General features: G+C 36.9%; 1 protein-coding gene, 1 long non-coding RNA gene and 1 pseudogene across 11 annotated transcripts; 2 read left to right on the forward strand and 1 right to left on the reverse strand.

The window, feature by feature from the left end:
- Positions 1–1,947: 1,947 nt before the first annotated feature.
- Positions 1,948–3,022, reverse strand: LOC105630388 (fasciclin-like arabinogalactan protein 14). Its single transcript, XM_012212188.4, has one exon. It carries the CDS (start codon positions 3,010–3,012, stop codon positions 2,185–2,187), a length of 828 nt encoding a protein of 275 aa, XP_012067578.4. The 5' UTR covers positions 3,013–3,022; the 3' UTR covers positions 1,948–2,184.
- Positions 3,023–4,680: 1,658 nt separating this feature from the next.
- Positions 4,681–5,493, forward strand: LOC105630270 (ABC transporter I family member 1 pseudogene; annotated as a pseudogene).
- A 404-nt stretch (positions 5,494–5,897) lies between these two features.
- LOC149499328 (uncharacterized) lies at positions 5,898–21,263 on the forward strand. Of its 10 annotated transcripts, none has more exons than XR_016320503.1 (7): positions 5,898–9,863; positions 10,345–10,986; positions 11,545–11,586; positions 12,669–12,710; positions 13,175–13,216; positions 13,775–13,816; positions 14,375–21,263. It is a non-coding gene; the product is annotated as an uncharacterized LOC149499328 (long non-coding RNA). The 10 variants fall into 10 exon arrangements; XR_016320504.1 differs by having other exon boundaries at positions 5,898–8,139; positions 8,698–10,986; XR_016320505.1 differs by having other exon boundaries at positions 5,898–6,272; positions 6,429–10,986.
- The last annotated feature ends 1,084 nt before the right edge of the window (positions 21,264–22,347 follow it).

The following is a 22,347-nucleotide window of genomic DNA, read 5'->3' on the forward strand; positions in this document are numbered from 1 at the left end:
AAGTGATGATTTTTAATTTTGGAGATTGCGAATTTATTTGAGAGGTTTCAGGAAAAGAAAAATAAATTAAAATATGTTTTTGCAGATATGAAGTTTGAGAATTGAGATTGGAAATTCTTCATCAATCCGCTGTTTTGTTTTCGAAGGGTTTATTTATTTTTGTTTTCAATTATTTCTTTCAAGATTTTTTATTTACTTGAATTTCGTGACTTATGACTTGAGTTAATTATACATAACCCTTCATTACATCCATTATCTATATAAGGAAAACCACCTATTTTTACCATTAATTTAATTATTAGATATTAATTCTGTGAATTTAAATCTATAATAATAATAAATATATAATTTTGGAGAATCCGAATAGAAAATTAGTATTTCATTATGTTTTTTTATTTGAGTTGTTTTAAATAACAAAAGAATGAAAAAAAAAAGATATTTGAATTGCCAAATTCTTCAAAAACTCTGTCAAACAATTCAGAAAATAAAATAGTTAAACTTTTTCCCTATGAAACGTATGGATATGAAAATTTAAAAATTAAATTGAAACAGATTATCAAATAATTTCAACCAAAAAAGGTTTCTATAAGATATGTCTCTCATACTACCCTTTAAGGCTCCATCATATGGTCATTTTTTATTAATAAAGCAGGCAGAAGGAGTTAACCCAAAGGGTCAAATAGGTCAATAAAAACAATATGTCAAACATATAATATATCCTCTTATTTTTGCTATATTAAGAATTTTTTTTTTCTTATTCCACTAATTAATTGAGATTTTTACTTTTTTTTTTTTTTTGTTCTCTCTCAATTGCTTCTTTCTCAGACCCCTGTAGTTCGAACTCAGCAATGGATTTCTTGAAAGAGACCACATGTTCCTTTTCTTAAGTTAAACACTGATATGTCTCTTTCTTCGCCAAGTACTGAAACTTTTGGTGGAGGGTTAACAAGAAATATTTTTTAAAATTTATTTTCACTTAACTTTTTTTTTTCTCCATTGAGTCGTAAGAAATACCTTCATTCAAAAGAAAAAAAAATATAAATTGTTATAAAAAGATTGGACATAGGTGAGTCACTTTTAATAATGTAATTGCTAAGTGTTAATTGTAATTTACAACCATGAAACAAACGCATCCTAATTTTTTTTAGAGAAAATAATATAAATTGCCATACTTGGTAAAAAAAAGAAAATTTATTTCAAAATATAAATATCTAATGGATATGTCTTATAATTCAACAATTCATGGGCAATGTTAATTGTTAAATGAACAATACTACACACAGATGAGGATATTTAGGTACAAACACATTTCTAAAACTAGTTTTAGGGGTACAAATTAATTCTATTCAAACCCCACATTGCAATACATTCTACCAAGTCTGCCTTATAAAGTAAAATTTGATGTTATAATATATACAGCTTCTATGTTTGGTTGAAAATTTGGACTTGAAGGAAGAAATTGATGGAAAGTGAATTTGTGAAATCTATATGCATATATATAGTTGTGAATTATAATATATATATACTCAATCTTTGATGGCACTTGGATTGAAAATTGATATTTTTTTTTTTTTGTTTTTTAATTTTAGGAACAGTCATGTATTATCCATGTTTCTATTTAACCTTTTTTTTCCCTAGCTTATAAATAATAAGAGATGTTAAACAATTTATTTTTATCTCTCTTTTCTACGTTAATCATCGCATTGTAATTAAAGGCAAAAATAGTATATGGTTGGGGCTCGTTCCCTTTAAGGAAAGATCTCTGGTTAGAAGTTTTGGGCATGAAAATTACTGTAACCCCTATATGGTCCTTAATAATTGAGCGGAACGTAGTTGGAACACAGTGGGCGTGTGGTTATAGATGGGAAAAAAGAAAAAGGCAAGAAGAAACTTCGAAAAAAAAAAAAAGAAAAAAGAAGAGGGAGATGAAGAATTAAGAGGCAATAGTTTTCTAATGAATCAAGCACTCATCTCTGATTCCATTTATGGTAGAAGGCTTACAAAATGAAACAGTTTTAAAGGCAAAACAATGAACTGAACTGGAGAAAACCAGCGCCAAAAAAACATGTAGCAGAAATTAACAGAGGCACACAGCAACCAACACAGCCTCAGTTGGTGAGTGCAAAAAGAACTAATCTTTCTACTCTCTTATTGTCCTAATTGACCTTCAATTTCTCCCTCTTCTTAGCTAGCCCATGCAGAGAACAAAACCATGAAAATCACAGCAAATATGCAATTTCCTGCCCCACCAATGGCAGTTGCACCGCCCTGAGGACTATCCGCCGCGGGACCATCAGCAGACGGACCGTCAGCACTATCGCCAGCCGGAGGAGATGAAACTGAAGAATGTGCTTCAGGTGTAGGAGTCTCAGCTGACGGTTCTGGAGCTTCTGATGGCGACGGTGTCTTTGCCGGTGGTGGTGTATTTGAGGTGTCAAGACCTTGAGGAATAATAATATTACTAACTTGCAAAACGGAAATATTATAAGGCTGTGACGTAACGGATCCAACCAAATTGGCGTTGAGCCCAGAACCTTTAACAGCAGAACCAAAACGAATCGAACCACCATCGTTCGTTACATTCAAAAACCCTTGTTGGCCTCTGGCTGACCCAGTAGACTGATAAAGGGTGGTAAGCAATGCACTTTTCTTCTTTATATTTTTAAGCTTTGTTTCATCATAGTAATCCAAGACGACATGGAGATCCAAGATATGCTTTTGAACGTCCGTTGAATATCCGGTAAGCGCGCCCAGATTACCGTTATCGACGGCAAGAACTGTAATTGTTCTGCGGCTGTTAATGGCTTCAGCTATTCTCGTTTTCGATAATAAATCGTTAAAGGTTCCGTAATCGGAATATTGGTTCAGCATTTTGGTAATGTTAAAAGCAGAGACCGAGGAGAAAAGAAGGCAGAAAGAGAAAAGAAGAGAAGAATGCATTTTTGTTTTCTTGTTTTCTTCTTTTTTTGGGGTTTTACAGTAGAGAAAGATGATCAAAGAGATAGTGCGCATTGGAGAGTGAAGTAGGAGTGAGCTTTTATATGAAAATGAATGGATAAAAACGAGTCTGAGGATCTGGTCTACTCCGCCAAGACTGTGGATTTTACATTTTTTTCTGAAAATTGGTTATATTTGAACATAGATGTAGCATGTTCAGTTTAAGGTTTCAAAAGATTGATATCCACATCTCTTTTTTTTACCCTTTTTTTTTTCTACAAATTTTGATTACATCAATTTGAGAATTCTTTTTTCAAGCTTATTGTGATTAATATATAGAGAGAGATAAATAATTATGACTTTCCTCCATTTTTTCTTTCTTATCTATATTGATATATTTATATAAATTTTTGAAATTGAACTTGGCCAATAATAACGAAACAAAACCAAAACTTCATAAAAACAAGAAGAAAATAAAAATAGAAAGGCTAAAATGGAAATTGATTTAGAACCATGGGACCATTCGGCCTAATGTCTGAATACCCATTTTATCTGTCAAGAGTATGGCACATACAAATTTTACTGTTTTAATTTTTGAAATTGTTCTATTTTATTAACCCTTTGATATTAATTTAGTGATTAGTGACATATGCAAGCAATTGTTAAAATTCTGAGAATCATTTGATTGAATGCACTTGAATGGAGATTTTTCAATACTTGTCATCATTAGAGATCGATTTTTTTGTTGATTTAGTATCATTATTCATCAGTTTCCTTCACATTTCATTTTGAAAGCCTATAAAATTATTTCGATTATTTACAGCTTACTTCAAATTCTATTTTTGCATATAGAAATATATTAGGGGATGCAACTTGCAAGTGTCAAGAATAATAATACTTGAGGTCTCTAAGGCCAAAGATCCTTTTATTTGTGAATTATTATCTTTGGATGTTAATGAAAGCATTTAGAAGTGGTTGAAGCATGCTCGTAACCAATTTTGCGGTGCATTATCCTAATAAAGAATGGAGTTGTTTTTCATTTTTCTTTATGTCGAAACCGCTCTCTAATAACAAATTAGTTGTTTTTCATCTTACTTTATACAAAGCTATCTTGAGAATATGATTGACTGTTGTCAGTCTTTCAATATTTCTTGATCTTGTCTTCTGATCTTTTAAATGGGATTTGGTAGCTTAATTCTCATTTGCTAATAGATTCGAAGCAAATTGTTAAAGCTCTGTGTCTCTGTTGTTTGCTTAGTTCATGTTCAGTTTTCGTTTATATGTACAAAGTTCAATTCAGTTTGCTCTCTTGGATTTTGCTAATTTGTTTAGTTGATTTGCATAATATCATTTTGCGAAGTAACCTACAATTAATCTTCCTTCTTTGGTTCAAATGAAATCTATTTCCAAAATATTGACTAGCAACTAGTTTCATTATATAACACATTTGCCTTACTATTTTGAACTTTATTTTGCGCAGTGATCTACTTTTAGTTCCCCCCCCCCCCCCCCCCCCTTTTCCAGTCCACCTTCAAACTAATGATTTGCTTTCATTGTATATGATGTCAGGTTTCTTTTATTTTTCCCCACTCGCATTAAAGTTATCGTAGGGTTAAGTGTTGTTCTACAAGATATTACTTTAGAGGATTGATAGGCTTGGCTTCTAGCATCGTCTTCAGATTCTAAACAGTGAAAGTCTGCAAAATTGGAAGTACCAAAACTCCTTTTTATTTTTAAAGCTTGATGTCTCTTTGAAAGCCACCACTTCCTTAGATCCTTCTTGACAATGTCTCCTGCATGATAAATGGCCAACAAATCTTGCGACACGTAAACGTCTCTGTTCATGATGGAGGTGCACTTGTTCTAACCGGTAGCAATGGCTCAGGCAGGACCACATTCTTACGTATGCTGGCTGGATTTTCTAAGTCTTTTGCAGGTCAGATCCTCTGGAATGGTCATGACGTGACAGAATCTGGAGTTTTCCAAAAATATAAGCTTTAACTTAAATGGCTCTCCTTGAAAGATGCCATCAAACAAAAGTTTACTGTCCATGACAATGTTCAGCGGTTTGAGATTCTTGAAGGCAAGCAACAGAATTCTATGCCTACTATTGAGTTGATAGGGCTCGGAAGATTGGCAAAAGAGAAGGCAAGAATGCTGTCAATGGGCCAACGGAAGAGGCTGCAACTTGCAATACTACTGGCCATTGACCAACCAATTTGGTTACCGGATGAGCCTTCTGTCGCATTAGATGATGAAGGGGTAAAATTGCTCGAATATATTATTGCAGAGCATAGAAAGAAGGGAGGGATTGTGTTTGTTGCAACGCATTTGCCAATTGAGATTGAGGATGCTATGTATTTGAGACTGCCTCCGAGGTTCCCTAGAAGGATGGTTTTGGTAGATACGCTTGATCAAGCCGATATCTCGTAAAATTCTATCACTGCAGGTTAGGCTAATTAAGTTGTTTTGGTTTAACCGGTTGAACTTGCATTAGTTGTAAAAGAACTGTTTGCTGCCTTGATGTGAAGCCATAGGAATGAATAAAGGATTGATCAAGGGTTTTGATTCTGAATGAAATGGATTGTGTAACTATTTCTTGATTCAAAACTTTTATTTTATTTATTTATCTATTTTACCAGGGAATCGAATGAGAAGCTATGTCGTATACATATGAACTTGGCACTGTTCTGTTTGCATTTATGATGCAAGTGATAGGAGGAGAATTCTACGCGCGTATGATTTTATTTACCAAATTACCCTTATTGCCATCCCAGTTTTATCCATATACATCATAATATTTTAAAATTTTAAAATAATATTTTAATGACCAAGTTACCGTTATGCTCCACCGCCCTACGTCGCACACTCAAAAGGGTAATCACGGAATAAAATAAAATGAAAACACGAAGTTACCACAAAATATGTAAATAAATAAATAAAATGCAAGATGCGCCCATTGTACGCACTCTTAAGAATGAGCCTTTGCCCTCAGAGAGACGGCAGACAAGGCGGTTGCTCCGCCTTCCTGAACGACTGCGGAGCCGATGATTTAAACATCGTTTGTGTAATAGCCGCCGTTTGTCTGTGTGTATATATATAGATAAATAGATCATTATCATCATCATTTTCTTCTTTTTCGGGCTTTCTTTCTTGTAAAGAGGCTGTGACAATTTTTAGGTTTTAGAGTGCAAACGAAAGACATTAAGGAATAGTTTGATCGCTGGCGGGGCAGTATGGAGATTCTATTCGACAATGGCTTTTTCCTTTTCTCAAATAGAGAGCTCCATTTCTGCAGCCGCAATCCCTTTGTTCCTTTTCTTGTCTGATTAAAGGTGAATCTGACCCCAATCTCTCGCTCTTTATTTTCTTCGATTTTTGTTCTGTTATTTTTTTTTTCTAAAATAAAAAATTCCCAATTGCTTTTGCATGAAATATGTTTACCTTAAGATTGCTGTACCAATGATTTAAGTACGAGGCTTTGCTCTCAGTGAGAGGCAGTTGATTTCAGGGTGGTTGAATCTGTCCTCTCTGATAGGTAGCGGAGCCAGTGATTAGTGATTGCGTTTCTTATGTTGGCAACAGCCCTTATACCAATATGTCTACTTTGTTTCTTGTGTGTGTGAGTGGCTGTCTGGGACCGGCGAGGCTATGATGATATATTCAGTGAGCCTGAAAAGTCAGACTGGAGGAGAAATACTCAATTTCTTGGCGAGGCAGCCTTTTGTTGTTGCAGCCCTGGTGTTGTGGTGTTTCTGTCCTGTCCGATTTGAAAGCATATCTGTTCTGAGCCTTCTCTTTCTACAGATTTCTCTGTTTCTGTTGGGGCCTTGTCTTTCTACAGATTTCTCTGCTGTTCTGGCCTATATCCACCAACTTATATTTTGACAAGTAATGGCTGCCTGCTTGCTCTTGTATTTTTACTGTTTTCCTGATGGCTTGTATCTGGCTAGCCATAAAAAAAGATTAAGATAACAGGTACTTCAACTTCAGTTCCTTTTCTTGCTCGCACTTGATTTTGTACATTTTTCCAAAAAAAATTCGCAATTGCTTTTGCATGAATTTTGTTAAGATTGCTGGTGAATGATTTAAGTGTACGAGGCTTTGCTCTCAGTGAGAGGCGGTTGGTTTCAGGGTGGTTGACTCTGTCCTCTCTGATAGGTAGCGGAGCCCGTGACTACTGATTAAGTTTCTGATGTTGGCAACAGCCCTTATACGAATATGTCTGCTTTCTTTCTTGTGTGTGTGAGTGGCTGTCTGGGACTGGCGAGGCAATGATGGTATATTCAGTGGGCCTGAAAAGTCAGACTAGAGGAGAAATACTCAATTACTTGGCGAGGCAACCTTTTGTTGTCGCAGCCCTGGTGTTGTGGTGTTTCTGTCCTGTCTGATCTCAAAGCATATCTGATCTGAGCCTTCTCTTTCTATAGATTTGTCTGTTTCTGTTTGGGCTTCCCTTTCTGCAGATTTCTTTGTTGTTCTAGCCTATATCCACTAACTTATATTTTGACAACTAATGGCTGCCTGCTTACTCTTGTATTTTTCCTGTTTTCCTGATAGCTATTATATGGCTAGCCATGAAAAAAAGGTTTAACATAACAGGTACTTCAACTTGATTTTGAACATTTTTATAAAAAAACATTTGCGATTGCTTTTGCATGAATTTTGTTAAGATTGCGGGTGAATGATTTAAGTACGAGGCTTTGCTCTCAGTGAAAGGCAGTTGATTTCAGGGTGGTTGAATCTGTCTTCTCTGATAGGTAGCGGAGCCAGTGATTACTGATTGCGTTTCTTATGTTGGCACCAGCCCTTATACCAATATGTCTACTTTGTTTCTTGTGTGTATGAGTGGCTGTCTGGGACCGGCGAGGCTATGATGATATATTCAGTGAGCCTGAAAAGTCAGACTGGAGGAGAAATGCTCAATTTCCTGGCGAGGCAACCTTTTGTTGTTGCAGCCCTGGTGTTGTGGTGTTTCTGTCCTGTCCGATTTGAAAGCATATCTGATCTGAGCCTTCTCTTTCTAGAGATTTGTCTGTTTCTGTTTGGGCCTTCCCTTTCTGCAGATTTCTTTGTTGTTCTGGCCTATATCCACTAACTTATATTTTGACAACTAATGGCTGCCTGCTTACTCTTGTATTTTTCCTGTTTTCCTGATAGCTATTATATGGCTAGCCATGAAAAAAAAGGTTAACATAACAGGTACTTCAACTTGATTTTGAACATTTTTATAAAAAAACATTCGCGATTGCTTTTGCATGAATTTTGTTAAGATTGCGGGTGAATGATTTAAGTACGAGGCTTTGCTCTCAGTGAGAGGCAGTTGATTTCAGGGTGGTTGAATCTGTCCTCTCTGATAGGTAGCGGAGCCAGTGATTACTGATTGCGTTTCTTATGTTGGCAACAGCCCTTATACCAATATGTCTACTTTGTTTCTTGTGTGCGTGAGTGGCTGTCTGGAACCGGCGAGGCTATGATGATATATTCAGTGAGCCTGAAAAGTCAGACTGGAGGTGAAATGCTCAATTTCTTGGCGAGGCAACCTTTTGTTGTTGCAGCCCTGGTGTTGTGGTGTTTCTGTCCTGTCCGATTTGAAAGCATATCTGATCTGAGCCTTCTCTTTCTATAGATTTCTCTGTTTCTGTTTGGGGCTGCCCTTTCTGCAGATTTCTTTGTTGTTCTGGCCTATATACACTAACTTATATTTTGACAACTAATGGCTGCCTGCTTACTCTTGTATTTTTCCTGTTTTCCTGATAGGTATTATATGGCTAGCCATGAAAAAAAAGGTTAACATAACAGGTACTTCAACTTGATTTTGAACATTTTTATAAAAAAAACATTCGCGATTGCTTTTGCATGAATTTTGTTAAGATTGCGGGTGAATGATTTAAGTACGAGGCTTTGCTCTCAGTGTGAGGCAGTTGATTTCAGGGTGGTCTAATCTGTCCTCTCTGATAGGTAGCGGAGCCAGTGATTACTAATTGCGTTTCTTATGTTGGATATATTCAGTGAGCCTGAAAAGTCAGACTGGAGGTGAAATGCTCAATTTCTTGGCGAGGCAACCTTTTGTTGTTGCAGCCCTGGTGTTGTGGTGTTTCTGTCCTGTCCGATTTGAAAGCATATCTGATCTGAGCCTTCTCTTTCTATAGATTTCTCTGTTTCTGTTTGGGCCTTCCCTTTCTGCAGATTTCTTTGTTGTTCTGGCCTATATCCACTAACTTATATTTTGACAACTAATGGCTGCCTGCTTACTCTTGTATTTTTCCTGTTTTCCTGATAAGTATTATATGGCTAGCCAAGAAAAAAAAGGTTTAACATAACAGGTACTTCAACTTGATTTTGAACATTTTTATAAAGAAAACATTCGCGATTGCTTTTGCATGAATTTTGTTAAGATTGCGGGTGAATGATTAAGTACGAGGCTTTGCTCTCAGTGAGAGGCAGTTGATTTCAGGGTGGTCGAATCTGTCCTCTCTGATAGGTAGCGGAGCCAGTGATTACTGATTGTGTTTCTTATGTTGGCAGCAGCCCTTATACCAATATGTCTACTTTGTTTCTTGTGTGTGTGAGTGGCTGTCTGGGACCGGCGAGGCTATGATGATATATTCAGTGAGCCTGAAAAGTCAGACTGGAGGTGAAATGCTCAATTTCTTGGCGAGGCAACCTTTTGTTGTTGCAGCCCTTGTGTTGTGGTGTTTTTGTCCTGTCCGATTTGAAAGCATATCTGATCTGAGCCTTCTCTTTCTATAGATTTCTCTGTTTCTGTTTGGGGCTGCCCTTTCTGCAGATTTCTTTGTTGTTCTGGCCTATATACACTAACTTATATTTTGACAACTAATGGCTGCCTGCTTACTCTTGTATTTTTCCTGTTTTCCTGATAGGTATTATATGGCTAGCCATGAAAAAAAAGGTTAACATAACAGGTACTTCAACTTGATTTTGAACATTTTTATAAAAAAAACATTCGCGATTGCTTTTGCATGAATTTTGTTAAGATTGCGGGTGAATGATTTAAGTACGAGGCTTTGCTCTCAGTGTGAGGCAGTTGATTTCAGGGTGGTCTAATCTGTCCTCTCTGATAGGTAGCGGAGCCAGTGATTACTGATTGCGTTTCTTATGTTGGATATATTCAGTGAGCCTGAAAAGTCAGACTGGAGGTGAAATGCTCAATTTCTTGGCGAGGCAACCTTTTGTTGTTGCAGCCCTGGTGTTGTGGTGTTTCTGTCCTGTTCGATTTGAAAGCATATCTGATCTGAGCCTTCTCTTTCTATAGATTTCGCTGTTTCTGTTTGGGGCTTCCCTTTCTGCAGATTTCTTTGTTGTTCTGGCCTATATCCACTAACTTATATTTTGACAACTAATGGCTGCCTGCTTACTCTTGTATTTTTCCTGTTTTCCTGATAGGTATTATATGGCTAGCCATGAAAAAAAAGGTTAACATAACAGGTACTTCAACTTGATTTTGAACATTTTTATAAAAAAACATTCGCGATTGCTTTTGCATGAATTTTGTTAAGATTGCGGGTGAATGATTTAAGTACGAGGCTTTGCTCTCAGTGAGAGGCAGTTGATTTCAGGGTGGTTGAATCTGTCCTCTCTGATAGGTAGCGGAGCCAGTGATTACTGATTGCGTTTCTTATGTTGGCAACAGCCCTTATACCAATATGTCAACTTTGTTTCTTATGTGTGTGAGTGGCTGTCTGGAACCGGCGAGGCTATGATGATATATTCAGTGAGCCTGAAAAGTCAGACTGGAGGTGAAATGCTCAATTTCTTGGCGAGGCAACCTTTTATTGTTGCAGCCCTGGTGTTGTGGTATTTCTGTCCTGTCCGATTTGAAAGCATATCTGATCTGAGCCTTCTCTTTCTATAGATTTCTCTGTTTCTGTTTGGGGCTTCCCTTTCTGCAGATTTCTTTGTTGTTCTGGCCTATATCCACTAACTTATATTTTGACAACTAATGGCTGCCTGCTTACTCTTGTATTTTTCCTGTTTTCCTGATAGGTATTATATGGCTAGCCATGAAAAAAAAGGTTAACATAACAGGTACTTCAACTTGATTTTGAACATTTTTATAAAAAAACATTCGCGATTGCTTTTGCATGAATTTTGTTAAGATTGCGGGTGAATGATTTAAGTACGAGGCTTTGCTCTCAGTGAGAGGCAGTTGATTTCAGGGTGGTTGAATCTGTCCTCTCTGATAGGTAGCGGAGCCAGTGATTACTGATTGCGTTTCTTATGTTGGCAACAGCCCTTATACCAATATGTCTACTTTGTTTCTTGTGTGCGTGAGTGGCTGTCTGGAACCGGCGAGGCTATGATGATATATTCAGTGAGCCTGAAAAGTCAGACTGGAGGTGAAATGCTCAATTTCTTGGCGAGGCAACCTTTTGTTGTTGCAGCCCTGGTGTTGTGGTGTTTCTGTCCTGTCCGATTTGAAAGCATATCTGATCTGAGCCTTCTCTTTCTATAGATTTCTCTGTTTCTGTTTGGGGCTGCCCTTTCTGCAGATTTCTTTGTTGTTCTGGCCTATATACACTAACTTATATTTTGACAACTAATGGCTGCCTGCTTACTCTTGTATTTTTCCTGTTTTCCTGATAGGTATTATATGGCTAGCCATGAAAAAAAAGGTTAACATAACAGGTACTTCAACTTGATTTTGAACATTTTTATAAAAAAAACATTCGCGATTGCTTTTGCATGAATTTTGTTAAGATTGCGGGTGAATGATTTAAGTACGAGGCTTTGCTCTCAGTGTGAGGCAGTTGATTTCAGGGTGGTCTAATCTGTCCTCTCTGATAGGTAGCGGAGCCAGTGATTACTAATTGCGTTTCTTATGTTGGATATATTCAGTGAGCCTGAAAAGTCAGACTGGAGGTGAAATGCTCAATTTCTTGGCGAGGCAACCTTTTGTTGTTGCAGCCCTGGTGTTGTGGTGTTTCTGTCCTGTCCGATTTGAAAGCATATCTGATCTGAGCCTTCTCTTTCTATAGATTTCTCTGTTTCTGTTTGGGCCTTCCCTTTCTGCAGATTTCTTTGTTGTTCTGGCCTATATCCACTAACTTATATTTTGACAACTAATGGCTGCCTGCTTACTCTTATATTTTTCCTGTTTTCCTGATAAGTATTATATGGCTAGCCAAAAAAAAAAAGGTTTAACATAACAGGTACTTCAACTTGATTTTGAACATTTTTATAAAGAAAACATTCGCGATTGCTTTTGCATGAATTTTGTTAAGATTGCGGGTGAATGATTAAGTACGAGGCTTTGCTCTCAGTGAGAGGCAGTTGATTTCAGGGTGGTCGAATCTGTCCTCTCTGATAGGTAGCGGAGCCAGTGATTACTGATTGTGTTTCTTATGTTGGCAGCAGCCCTTATACCAATATGTCTACTTTGTTTCTTGTGTGTGTGAGTGGCTGTCTGGGACCGGCGAGGCTATGATGATATATTCAGTGAGCCTGAAAAGTCAGACTGGAGGAGAAATGCTCAATTTCTTGGCGAGGCAACCTTTTGTTGTTGCAGCCCTGGTGTTGTGGTGTTTCTGTCCTGTCCGATTTGAAAGCATATCTGATCTGAGCCTTCTCTTTCTAGAGATTTGTCTGTTTCTGTTTGGGCCTTCCCTTTCTGCAGATTTCTTTGTTGTTCTGGCCTATATCCACTAACTTATATTTTGACAACTAATGGCTGCCTGCTTACTCTTGTATTTTTCCCGTTTTCCTGATAGGTATTATATGGCTAGCCATGAAAAAAAGGGTTAACATAACAGGTACTTCAGCTTGATTTTGAACATTTTTATAAAAAAACATTTGCGATTGCTTTTGCTTGAATTTTGTTAAGATTGCGGGTGAATGATTTAAGTACGAGGCTTTGCTCTCAGTGAGAAGCTGTTGATTTTAGGGTGGTCTAATCTGTCCTCTCTGATAGGTAGCGGAGCCAGTGATTACTGATTGCGTTTCTTATGTTGGCAAGAGCCCTTATACCAATATGTCTACTTTGTTTCTTGGCGAGGCAACCTTTTGTTGTTGCAGCCCTGGTGTTGTGGTGTTTCTGTCCTGTCCGATTTGAAAGCATATCTGATCTGAGCCTTCTCTTTCTAGAGATTTGTCTGTTTCTGTTTGGGCCTTCCCTTTCTGCAGATTTCTTTGTTGTTCTGGCCTATATCCACTAACTTATATTTTGACAACTAATGGCTGCCTGCTTACTCTTATATTTTTCCTGTTTTCCTGATAGGTATTATATGGCTAGCCATGAATAAAAAGGTTAACATAACAGGTACTTCAGCTTGATTTTGAACATTTTTATAAAAAAACATTCGCGATTGCTTTTGCATGAATTTTGTTAAGATTGCGGGTGAATGATTTAAGTACGAGGCTTTGCTCTCAGTGAGAGGCAGTTGATTTCAGGGTGGTCTAATCTGTCCTCTCTGATAGGTAGCGGAGCCAGTGATTACTGATTGCGTTTCTTATGTTGGCAACAGCCCTTATACCAATATGTCTACTTTGTTTCTTGTGTGCGTGAGTGGCTGTCTGGAACCGGCGAGGCTATGATGATATATTCAGTGAGCCTGAAAAGTCAGACTGGAGGTGAAATGCTCAATTTCTTGGGGAGGCAACCTTTTGTTGTTGCAGCCCTGGTGTTGTGGTGTTTCTGTCCTGTCCGATTTGAAAGCATATCTGATCTGAGCCTTCTCTTTCTAGAGATTTGTCTGTTTCTGTTTGGGCCTTCCCTTTCTGCAGATTTCTTTGTTGTTCTGGCCTATATCCACTAACTTATATTTTGACAACTAATGGCTGCCTGCTTACTCTTATATTTTTCCTGTTTTCCTGATAGGTATTATATGGCTAGCCATGAATAAAAAGGTTAACATAACAGGTACTTCAGCTTGATTTTGAACATTTTTATAAAAAAACATTCGCGATTGCTTTTGCATGAATTTTGTTAAGATTGCGGGTGAATGATTTAAGTACGAGGCTTTGCTCTCAGTGAGAGGCAGTTGATTTCAGGGTGGTCTAATCTGTCCTCTCTGATAGGTAGCGGATCCAGTGATTACTGATTGCGTTTCTTATGTTGGCAACAGCCCTTATACCAATATGTCTACTTTGTTTCTTGTGTGCGTGAGTGGCTGTCTGGAACCGGCGAGGCTATGATGATATATTCAGTGAGCCTGAAAAGTCAGAGTGGAGGTGAAATGCTCAATTTCTTGGCGAGGCAACCTTTTGTTGTTGCAGCCCTGGTGTTGTGGTGTTTCTGTCCTGTCCGATTTGAAAGCATATCTGATCTGAGCCTTCTCTTTCTAGAGATTTGTCTGTTTCTGTTTGGGCCTTCCCTTTCTGCAGATTTCTTTGTTGTTCTGGCCTATATCCACTAACTTATATTTTGACAACTAATGGCTGCCTGCTTACTCTTGTATTTTTCCCGTTTTCCTGATAGGTATTATATGGCTAGCCATGAAAAAAAAGGTTAACATAACAGGTACTTCAGCTTGATTTTGAACATTTTTATAAAAAAACATTCGCGATTGCTTTTGCATGAATTTTGTTAAGATTGCGGGTGAATGATTTAAGTACGAGGCTTTGCTCTCAGTGAGAGGCAGTTGATTTCAGGGTGGTCCAATCTGTCCTCTCTGATAGGTAGCGGAGCCAGTGATTACTGATTGCGTTTCTTATGTTGGCAACAGCCCTTATACCAATATGTCTGCTTTCTTTCTTGTGTGTGTGAGTAGCTGTCTTGGACTGGCGAGGCTATAATGATATCTTCAGTGAGCCTGAAAAGTTAGACTCGAGGAGAAATACTCAATTTCTTGGCGAGGCAACCTTTTGTTGTTGCAGCCCTGGTGTTGTGGTGTTTCTGTCCTGTCCGATCTGAAAGCATATATTATCTGAGCCTTCTCTTTCTACAGATTTCTCTGCTTCCGTTTGGGCCTTTTCTTGGAAAATATTTTTCTAAAAATTATAAAACCGAAGTGTCCCTTTATTCAGCAGTATCTCTCAGTCTGTGTATGTGCATGTGTATTTGAGGCTGTGATGATACCATTTGCTGTGTGTCTTTGAGTGTGGGGAATAGATTCGACTGTTGGCTTGATGAGCTTGAGCTTCTGATTTTGCTTTGTCTGTTTGACAAATAGCTGTTGGCCTTAGCCGTGGATGTGATGTAACTATCCTTTGTTTGTTTGGTCTAAATTAATTTAAATTATATCATTTGTATGTGTATGTGCATGTGTATTTGCGGCTGTGATGATACCATTTGCTGTGTGTCTTTGAGTGTAGGGAATAGATTCGACCATTGGCTTGATGAGCTTGAGCTTCTGATTTTGCTTTATCTGTTTGACAAATAGCCGTGGCTGTGATGTAACTATCCTTTGTTTGTTGTCTAAATTAATTTAAATTATATCATTTGTATGTGTATGTGCATGTGTATTTGAGGCTGTGATGATACCATTTGCTGTATGACTTTGATTGTAGGGAATAGATGCGACCATTGGCTGTATGATTTTGAGCTTCTGATTTTGCTTTGTCTGTTTGACAAATATCTCTTGGCCTTAGCCGTGGATGTGATGTTACTGTCCTTTGTTTGTTTGGTCTAAATTAATTTAACTCATATTATCTGTTTATGTATTGGTGGCTGCGATGATACCATTTTCTGGGTGACTTTGATTGTAGGCAATAGATGCGACCATTGGCTGGATGACTTTTGGCTTCTGATTTTGCTTTGTCTGTTTGACAAATAGCTCTTGGCCTTAGCTGTGGATGTGATGTTACTATCCTTTGTTTGTTTGGTCTAAATTAATTTAAAGCATATAATTTGATTTAGTCATGTTAAATTGTAGTTGATACTGAACATGAAAATTCAATATTAAAAAATCAAATTTGTGAGTTTATTTATGTATATATTTTATATTGAACTTTTTTTTACCAATATGTTGCACTAAGATTTTCAATTTTGGTCTGTGTTCGTAGAAGGCCAACCGTGAGAATGAAGTTATAATTTATGAAGGATTGTCGTGGTAGGCATCCTTCTTGATGCTTTTGATGTATCAATTGAGTAGGATGCTAGTTTATCGTTTCTGTTATGATCTATAGTACATGAACAAATAGTAGGCAGTGTATCATATTCAGCTAGGTGTCTTCCTAATGATTCTGCTTTTTGTTAAAATCTTTTTATGCATTTGCTTCACAGTCCTACGAGTCTGAGTCATCTATGATGTTTTAGCTCTCCTGATTTGTCACACGATATGGTGACGTTATAATTTGCTGCTGTTCTAGTGAATCCCCACTTAGTAGTTTCACTTTGATTGTGAACTTGTATACTCTTAATTAATTGTGACTTCCTTGATAGTGTTCTGGCCTACATCGACCAACTTGTATTTTGACAACTAAAGGGTGCCTGCTTAACCTTGTATTCTTTTCCTGTTTTCTTTATGGCTTGTATGTGGCTAGACATAAAAAAGGTTAACATAACAGGTACTTCAGTTCCATTTTCTTCATGCTCGCACTTGATTTTGAACATTTTTATTTTGTCATTCTGGCTTTCATTGCTAGGTGTCTTCCTAATGATTCTGCTTTTTGTTAAAATCTTTTTATGCATTTGCTTCACAGTCCTACGAGTCTGAGTCATCTATGATGTTTTAGCTCTCCTGATTTGTCACACGATATGGTGACGTTATAATTTGCTGCTGTTCTAGTGAATCCCCACTTAGTAGTTTCACTTTGATTGTGAACTTGTATACTCTTAATTAATTGTGACTTCCTTGATAGTGTTCTGGCCTACATCGACCAACTTGTATTTTGACAACTAAAGGGTGCCTGCTTAACCTTGTATTCTTTTCCTGTTTTCTTTATGGCTTGTATGCGGCTAGACATAAAAAAGGTTAACATAACAGGTACTTCAGTTCCATTTTCTTCATGCTCGCACTTGATTTTGAACATTTTTATTTTGTCATTCTGGCTTTCATTGCTAGGTGTCTTCCTAATGATTCTGCTTTTTGTTAAAATCTTTTTATGCATTTGCTTCACAGTCCTACGAGTCTGAGTCATCTATGATGTTTTAGCTCTCCTGATTTGTCACACGATATGGTGACGTTATAATTTGCTGTTGTTCTAGTGAATCCCCACTTAGTAGTTTCACTTTGATTGTGAACTTGTATACTTTTAATTAATTGTGACTTCCTTGATAGTGTTCTGGCCTACATCGACCAACTTGTATTTTGACAACTAAAGGGTGCCTGCTTAACCTTGTATTCTTTTCCTGTTTTCTTTATGGCTTGTATGTGGCTAGACATAAAAAAGGTTAACATAACAGGTACTTCAGTTCCATTTTCTTCATGCTCGCACTTGATTTTGAACATTTTTATTTTGTCATTCTGGCTTTCATTGCTAGCATGTTGCCGAAGGAGAATTTAATTTTGGAATTATTACGTAGTTGTTTGAGTGTCATTCTGGTCTTTGAAAGTTTGCTTTGCAGGGCTGGATGCTTGTTCCGCTTCTTTGACATGATTGTTTGTATCAATTTGTAGTTTTTTTAGGATCTTTGTTTCTTTCCCTTTACATTCAGCTGCTGTTTTATGGATAGATTTTGAAAATTGCCTATTGATTTTTTTTTTTTTTATTCGTTGAATTCTAGCAAATTTGAAAGATAAGTCAAACAATGTGCTTATATAGGGTTTGCTGCAACTTATGCTGGAATATCCTTCAGCATTTGAAGCCAGACATGGATGATTAGTTTTTTCGTAAAATTAGATGGATTTTTATTCATTTGTTGGTTGGAAAATTGTTTGATGTCAATGTTTGTTTGAAGAATAATTTCTTTTACTTTATTTAGTTTACTGGAAAAAGTTGTTTCAATTTGGAGATATTCAAATATGACATTATCGTAATAAAAAAAATTCCAGAAAATAACAAATAAAACGTCATTTATACACGTTGGTGGATTTCTTGAAGGGCTAAGTTGGGCCTGGCTTATCAATCTTACGTATTATCAAAATCAATTAATTATATAAGCCATGGCTCTTCACCTTCTTGTAGCTGTAGGTTTGTCTCCGACTCTCCGTTGCCCTTCATGAAAGAGTTGGCTCTGCTCTGTTTCTCTCTCCTTTTTTTGATGAGTTTATCCTTTGACTGAAAAAACAAGGGCAAGTTGGCGGAATATTTTCGTAAAACGCCTAATCTTTTGAAGTTATTATGATTTTGCCAACACATAACTTGCTCCTCTCTGAACGACTGCGGAGCCGATGATTTCACCGTCGGTTTATAAAACAACCACGTATGTGTATGTATGTATATTGTCAATTATTACTCTCTCTGTTCCATTAATACTATATTACCAGCGTAATCTTGATCGGAGATCTGATACGTTCAATCTCTGCCAAGGTTCTGTTGCTGCTTACAAAGAGGCTATGACGACTCTTATTTTCTAGAGTGCAAGATCCAAACGTTAAAGGAACAATTTCGATTGTTTGGCGGGGCAATGTGAATATTTTTCCATCTCTTGTAGATAGATCCCATCATTGCAGCCACATTCGCTTTGTTCCTTTTGTTGTTTGATTAAAGGCGAATCTGAGCCTCACTTCATCTCTTTCTTTCTCTCTCTTTTTAATACATTGCAAAATTTTAGCTCATTAGTTTGAGAACGAGGTTTTGCTCTCAGTGAGGTTGAGGGTTTCAGGGTGGTGATAAGAAGCGAAGCCTGTGATTTGTCCCTTATTTTGCCAACAGCCCCTTCTCCCTGTACATACAGAGAGGCCAATGCATAAATTTTACCCTGAACACTGCACTTTTACCCTTTTTTTGGATGGAATGATTAGAAGGTTTAGTAACTTAACGAGGCTATGATGATATTATCAGTGACCTAAAATCAGACTAGAAAAGAAACACCCATCGTCTGGTGGGGGTAGCCTTCGGAAGTAGTGGCTTAATTTCACTCTTCCCTGAGGTTAGATAACCTTTAGCAGTCCTTAAATACAGGTTTTACCCTGGTAGCTCTTGGCTGCAGCCATGATGTGGTGGTGTTTCTTTCTTGTTTGATACAAAGGCTTATATGATCCGAGCCTCCATTTCTCCAAATCTCTCTCATTTTAGGTTCTGCTTGTTTCCGGGGATATATTTCAATCAAAGGGTGAGGCTTCGCTCTTGGAGAGCTACTCTGATTGATTGCAGAGCTGACCCTTGTCAATATCTATATCCATCTTTCTATCATATCTGTCTTTCTCTTGTGTGTCTTTGCATGGCTGAGATGATGCTGTTATTTTTCTAGTGAAAATTAGACAATTGAAGGAACACTAGTGACCATTGGGTGGGTGACTCGTGAGCTTCTGACATTGAGCTCTTTTGTTGCAGCCATGGTTGTCATGTTCACCTTTTATATGCTTAAATCAAGGTCTGACTTTAGTTTTACATTTTGTGAACATTGTTGGTTATTTTTAATCCTTGTTTCTTAATCTTGCAATGGTGAGTGAGATAATTTTAGAACCATGCTTTGCAATTGTCAATTTTAGTCTGGTTCAAGAACTATCAATTCAAGTTTTAGAGAGATGAAAAGGCAACGATAAAAATGTGAGGGATTTATGCTGCTAAGTAATGAGAATTGCTGTGGCAGGTATCACTCTTGATGCTTTTAATGTATCAATCAACTATCAAGTGAATAGGATGCATTCTATTGTGTCTGGTTTGATTTATTGTACACGGATGTTTTGCATGTGTGTGGTGGTAGTGGTGATCCTAAAAGCACAAAATTGTGAGATTGAGAAGTAATTGTGAATGCTGCTTGTTAATTTTTTTAATCTTTTAATCAAAAAACTAGTGAGAAATGGTATTTATGGTTTTGTCTTAATGTCAAAGCATTATGTTAAAGTATGTGCAAAAATATATGATGCACTTGAAAAAAAAGCGAGCACTTCTCTGTTTTTTGTACAGTGGAAATTTTAGCTCATTGTTTAAGAATGAGGTTTTACTCTCAGTGAGATTGAAGGATTCAGGGTGGTCGACTTCATCTCTCTGATAAAAAGTGGAGCCTGTGATTTATCTTCTTATTTGCCAACAGCTCCTTCTCCCTGTACATATAGAGAGGCCAAATGCACTGAACTTTGCAACTTCTACCCTTTGTTTGGATGTAATGATTGGAAGTTTTAGTAACTTAATGAGGCTATGACGATATTATCAGTGACCTAAAATCAGATTAGAAAAGAAACACCCATCCTTGGGCGGGGTAGGCTTTTGAAGCAGCGGCTTAAGTCCACTCGTGGTTCCTGAACTTAGACAGCCTTTGGCAGTCCTTAAATATGGGTTTTACCCTATTTTCCTGATAGCTATTGGCTGCAGCCATGATGTGGTGGTGTTTCTTTCTTGTTTGATACTGAGGCTATCTGATCTGGGCCTCCATTTCTCTAAATATCTTTGTTTAGGTTCTGTTTGCTGCGAGGAGATTTTTCCAGTGAAGGGTGAGGCTTAGCTCTTGGAGAGCTACTCTGATTGATTGCAGAGCTGACCCTTGTTTGTCAATAGCTATACCTTTCTTTCTATCATCTCTTTTTTTGTCTCGTGGGTCTTTGCATGGCTGTGATGATGCTGTTATTTTTTTAATGAAAATCGGATAATTGAATGAACATTATCTAACGTTGGGTGGGTGACTCGGGAGCTTTTGATTTTGAGCTCTTTTGTTGCAGCCATGGTTGTCATGTTCACTTTTCTGCTTGAAAAAGGTGAATCTGAGTCTCCTTTTATATGCTTAAATCAAGGTCTACTTTAGTTTTACATTTTGTGAACATTGTTGGTATGTGAACAAGGTTTGTCATAATTTTTATCTCTGATTGATTGCAATGCTGAGTGAGATATTGCGTTGGATTGGTTTTTAGAGCCATGGTTTGCAATTGTCAATTTTAGTCTGTGGTTCAAGAGCTGTCAATTCATGTTTTAGAGAGACGAAAGGACAGCAATAAAAATCCAAGGGATTCATGCGGTCAAGTAATGAGAATTGCTGTAGCGGGTATCGTTCTTTTGATGCTTTTAATGTATCAATCAACTATCAAGTGAATAGGATGCATTTTATTGTGTCCGGTTCGATTTATTGTGTGATGATCCCAAAAGTGTAATTTTGAGATTGAGAAGTAATTGAGAAGGCAGCTGCTTAATTTTTTTAATCTTTTAGTCAGAACTAAGAAAAAACGCTGCTCATGGTTTAGTGTCTTGATGTCAAACCATTATGTTAAAGTATGTGCAAAAAATTTGATGCACTCTAAAGTGGCAAAAGCGAGCACTTCTCTTTTTTTGTTAATGAAAACAAAACAAAGGACTCACCAGCAGCTGGTATGCATATCGGCTTTCTATCATCCCTTTCTCTCTCTTGTGTGTCTTTGCATGGTTGAGATGATGCTGTTATTTTTTTAGTGTGAATTAGACAATTGAATAAACACTAGCGAACTTTGGTGGGTGACTCGTGAGCTTCTGAATATTCAAGGTCCGCTTTAGTTTTATATTCGGTGAACATTGTTGGTAGCATTTGTCAATTTTAGTCTGGTTGAAGAACTATCAATTCAAGATTAAGGTGAAAAGATAATGAAAAAAATGAGGGGTTTATACTGTGTAGCAAATAACATAGAAAATGGTACTCGGTGATGATCTAACTTGACGCAACCACATGGTCAAGTAGTTTGAATTAACTGCGGTTAAGACAACATCGGTCAGCTTTGATTTTTTTTTTTTTTCTCTCTCTAATACATATCACTTTATTGAAAGAAGGCAATTTTGGCCAAATTGCATGTGAGATGTTCCATTGTGTCATGGAAGTGAAAATTTTTCTATCAGTGATGATATGTTATTCGAAGGGGGTTTTTTAAAATTTTTGGTGGGACCCAAATGACTCATGTGCAATGAACTATGCAGATTTGTGTTGAAGGTATTTGGTAGTTTTTGTAATTTTCTTCCTCGTCAAGTGCGGCGGTAAGAAATAGCATAAATTGTCATTGCTCTTTAGTTGGTTGAGCACTTGAACAAGAAAAAAGAAAAAAAAAATCGTTAAAAATAAGATATTATTTTTCCAAAGAGAAGCACATAGGCAATCTGAAGTAACGGTATTCATAAACTTAACTGTAACTCTTTTATAATTTCGATAGTCAACTTAGTTTATACTAGTAAAGTAACTATAGTTACTATAGTAATTAGTAATTGACTATAATTAATTAATGTGTTGGATAGTCTATGTTCTTAGTTTATGTACTTTAACAAGTAATTTAATTTTAGATGGTCTATAACTAATAATTAGTTAGTTAACTGTAGTTAATTAGCAATAGTGGAGTTAATTTTATAATTTCGATAGTCAACTTAGTTTATACTAGTAAAGTAACTATAGTTACTATAGTAATTAGTAATTGACTATAATTAATTAATGTGTTGGATAGTCTATGTTCTTAGTTT

The sequence above is a fragment of the Jatropha curcas genome, chromosome 1 (assembly GCF_041381405.1).
Source record: "Jatropha curcas cultivar XTBG-Jc1 chromosome 1, XTBG_Jcur_1.0, whole genome shotgun sequence".
In the NCBI taxonomy this organism is placed as follows: Eukaryota; Viridiplantae; Streptophyta; class Magnoliopsida; order Malpighiales; family Euphorbiaceae; genus Jatropha; species Jatropha curcas.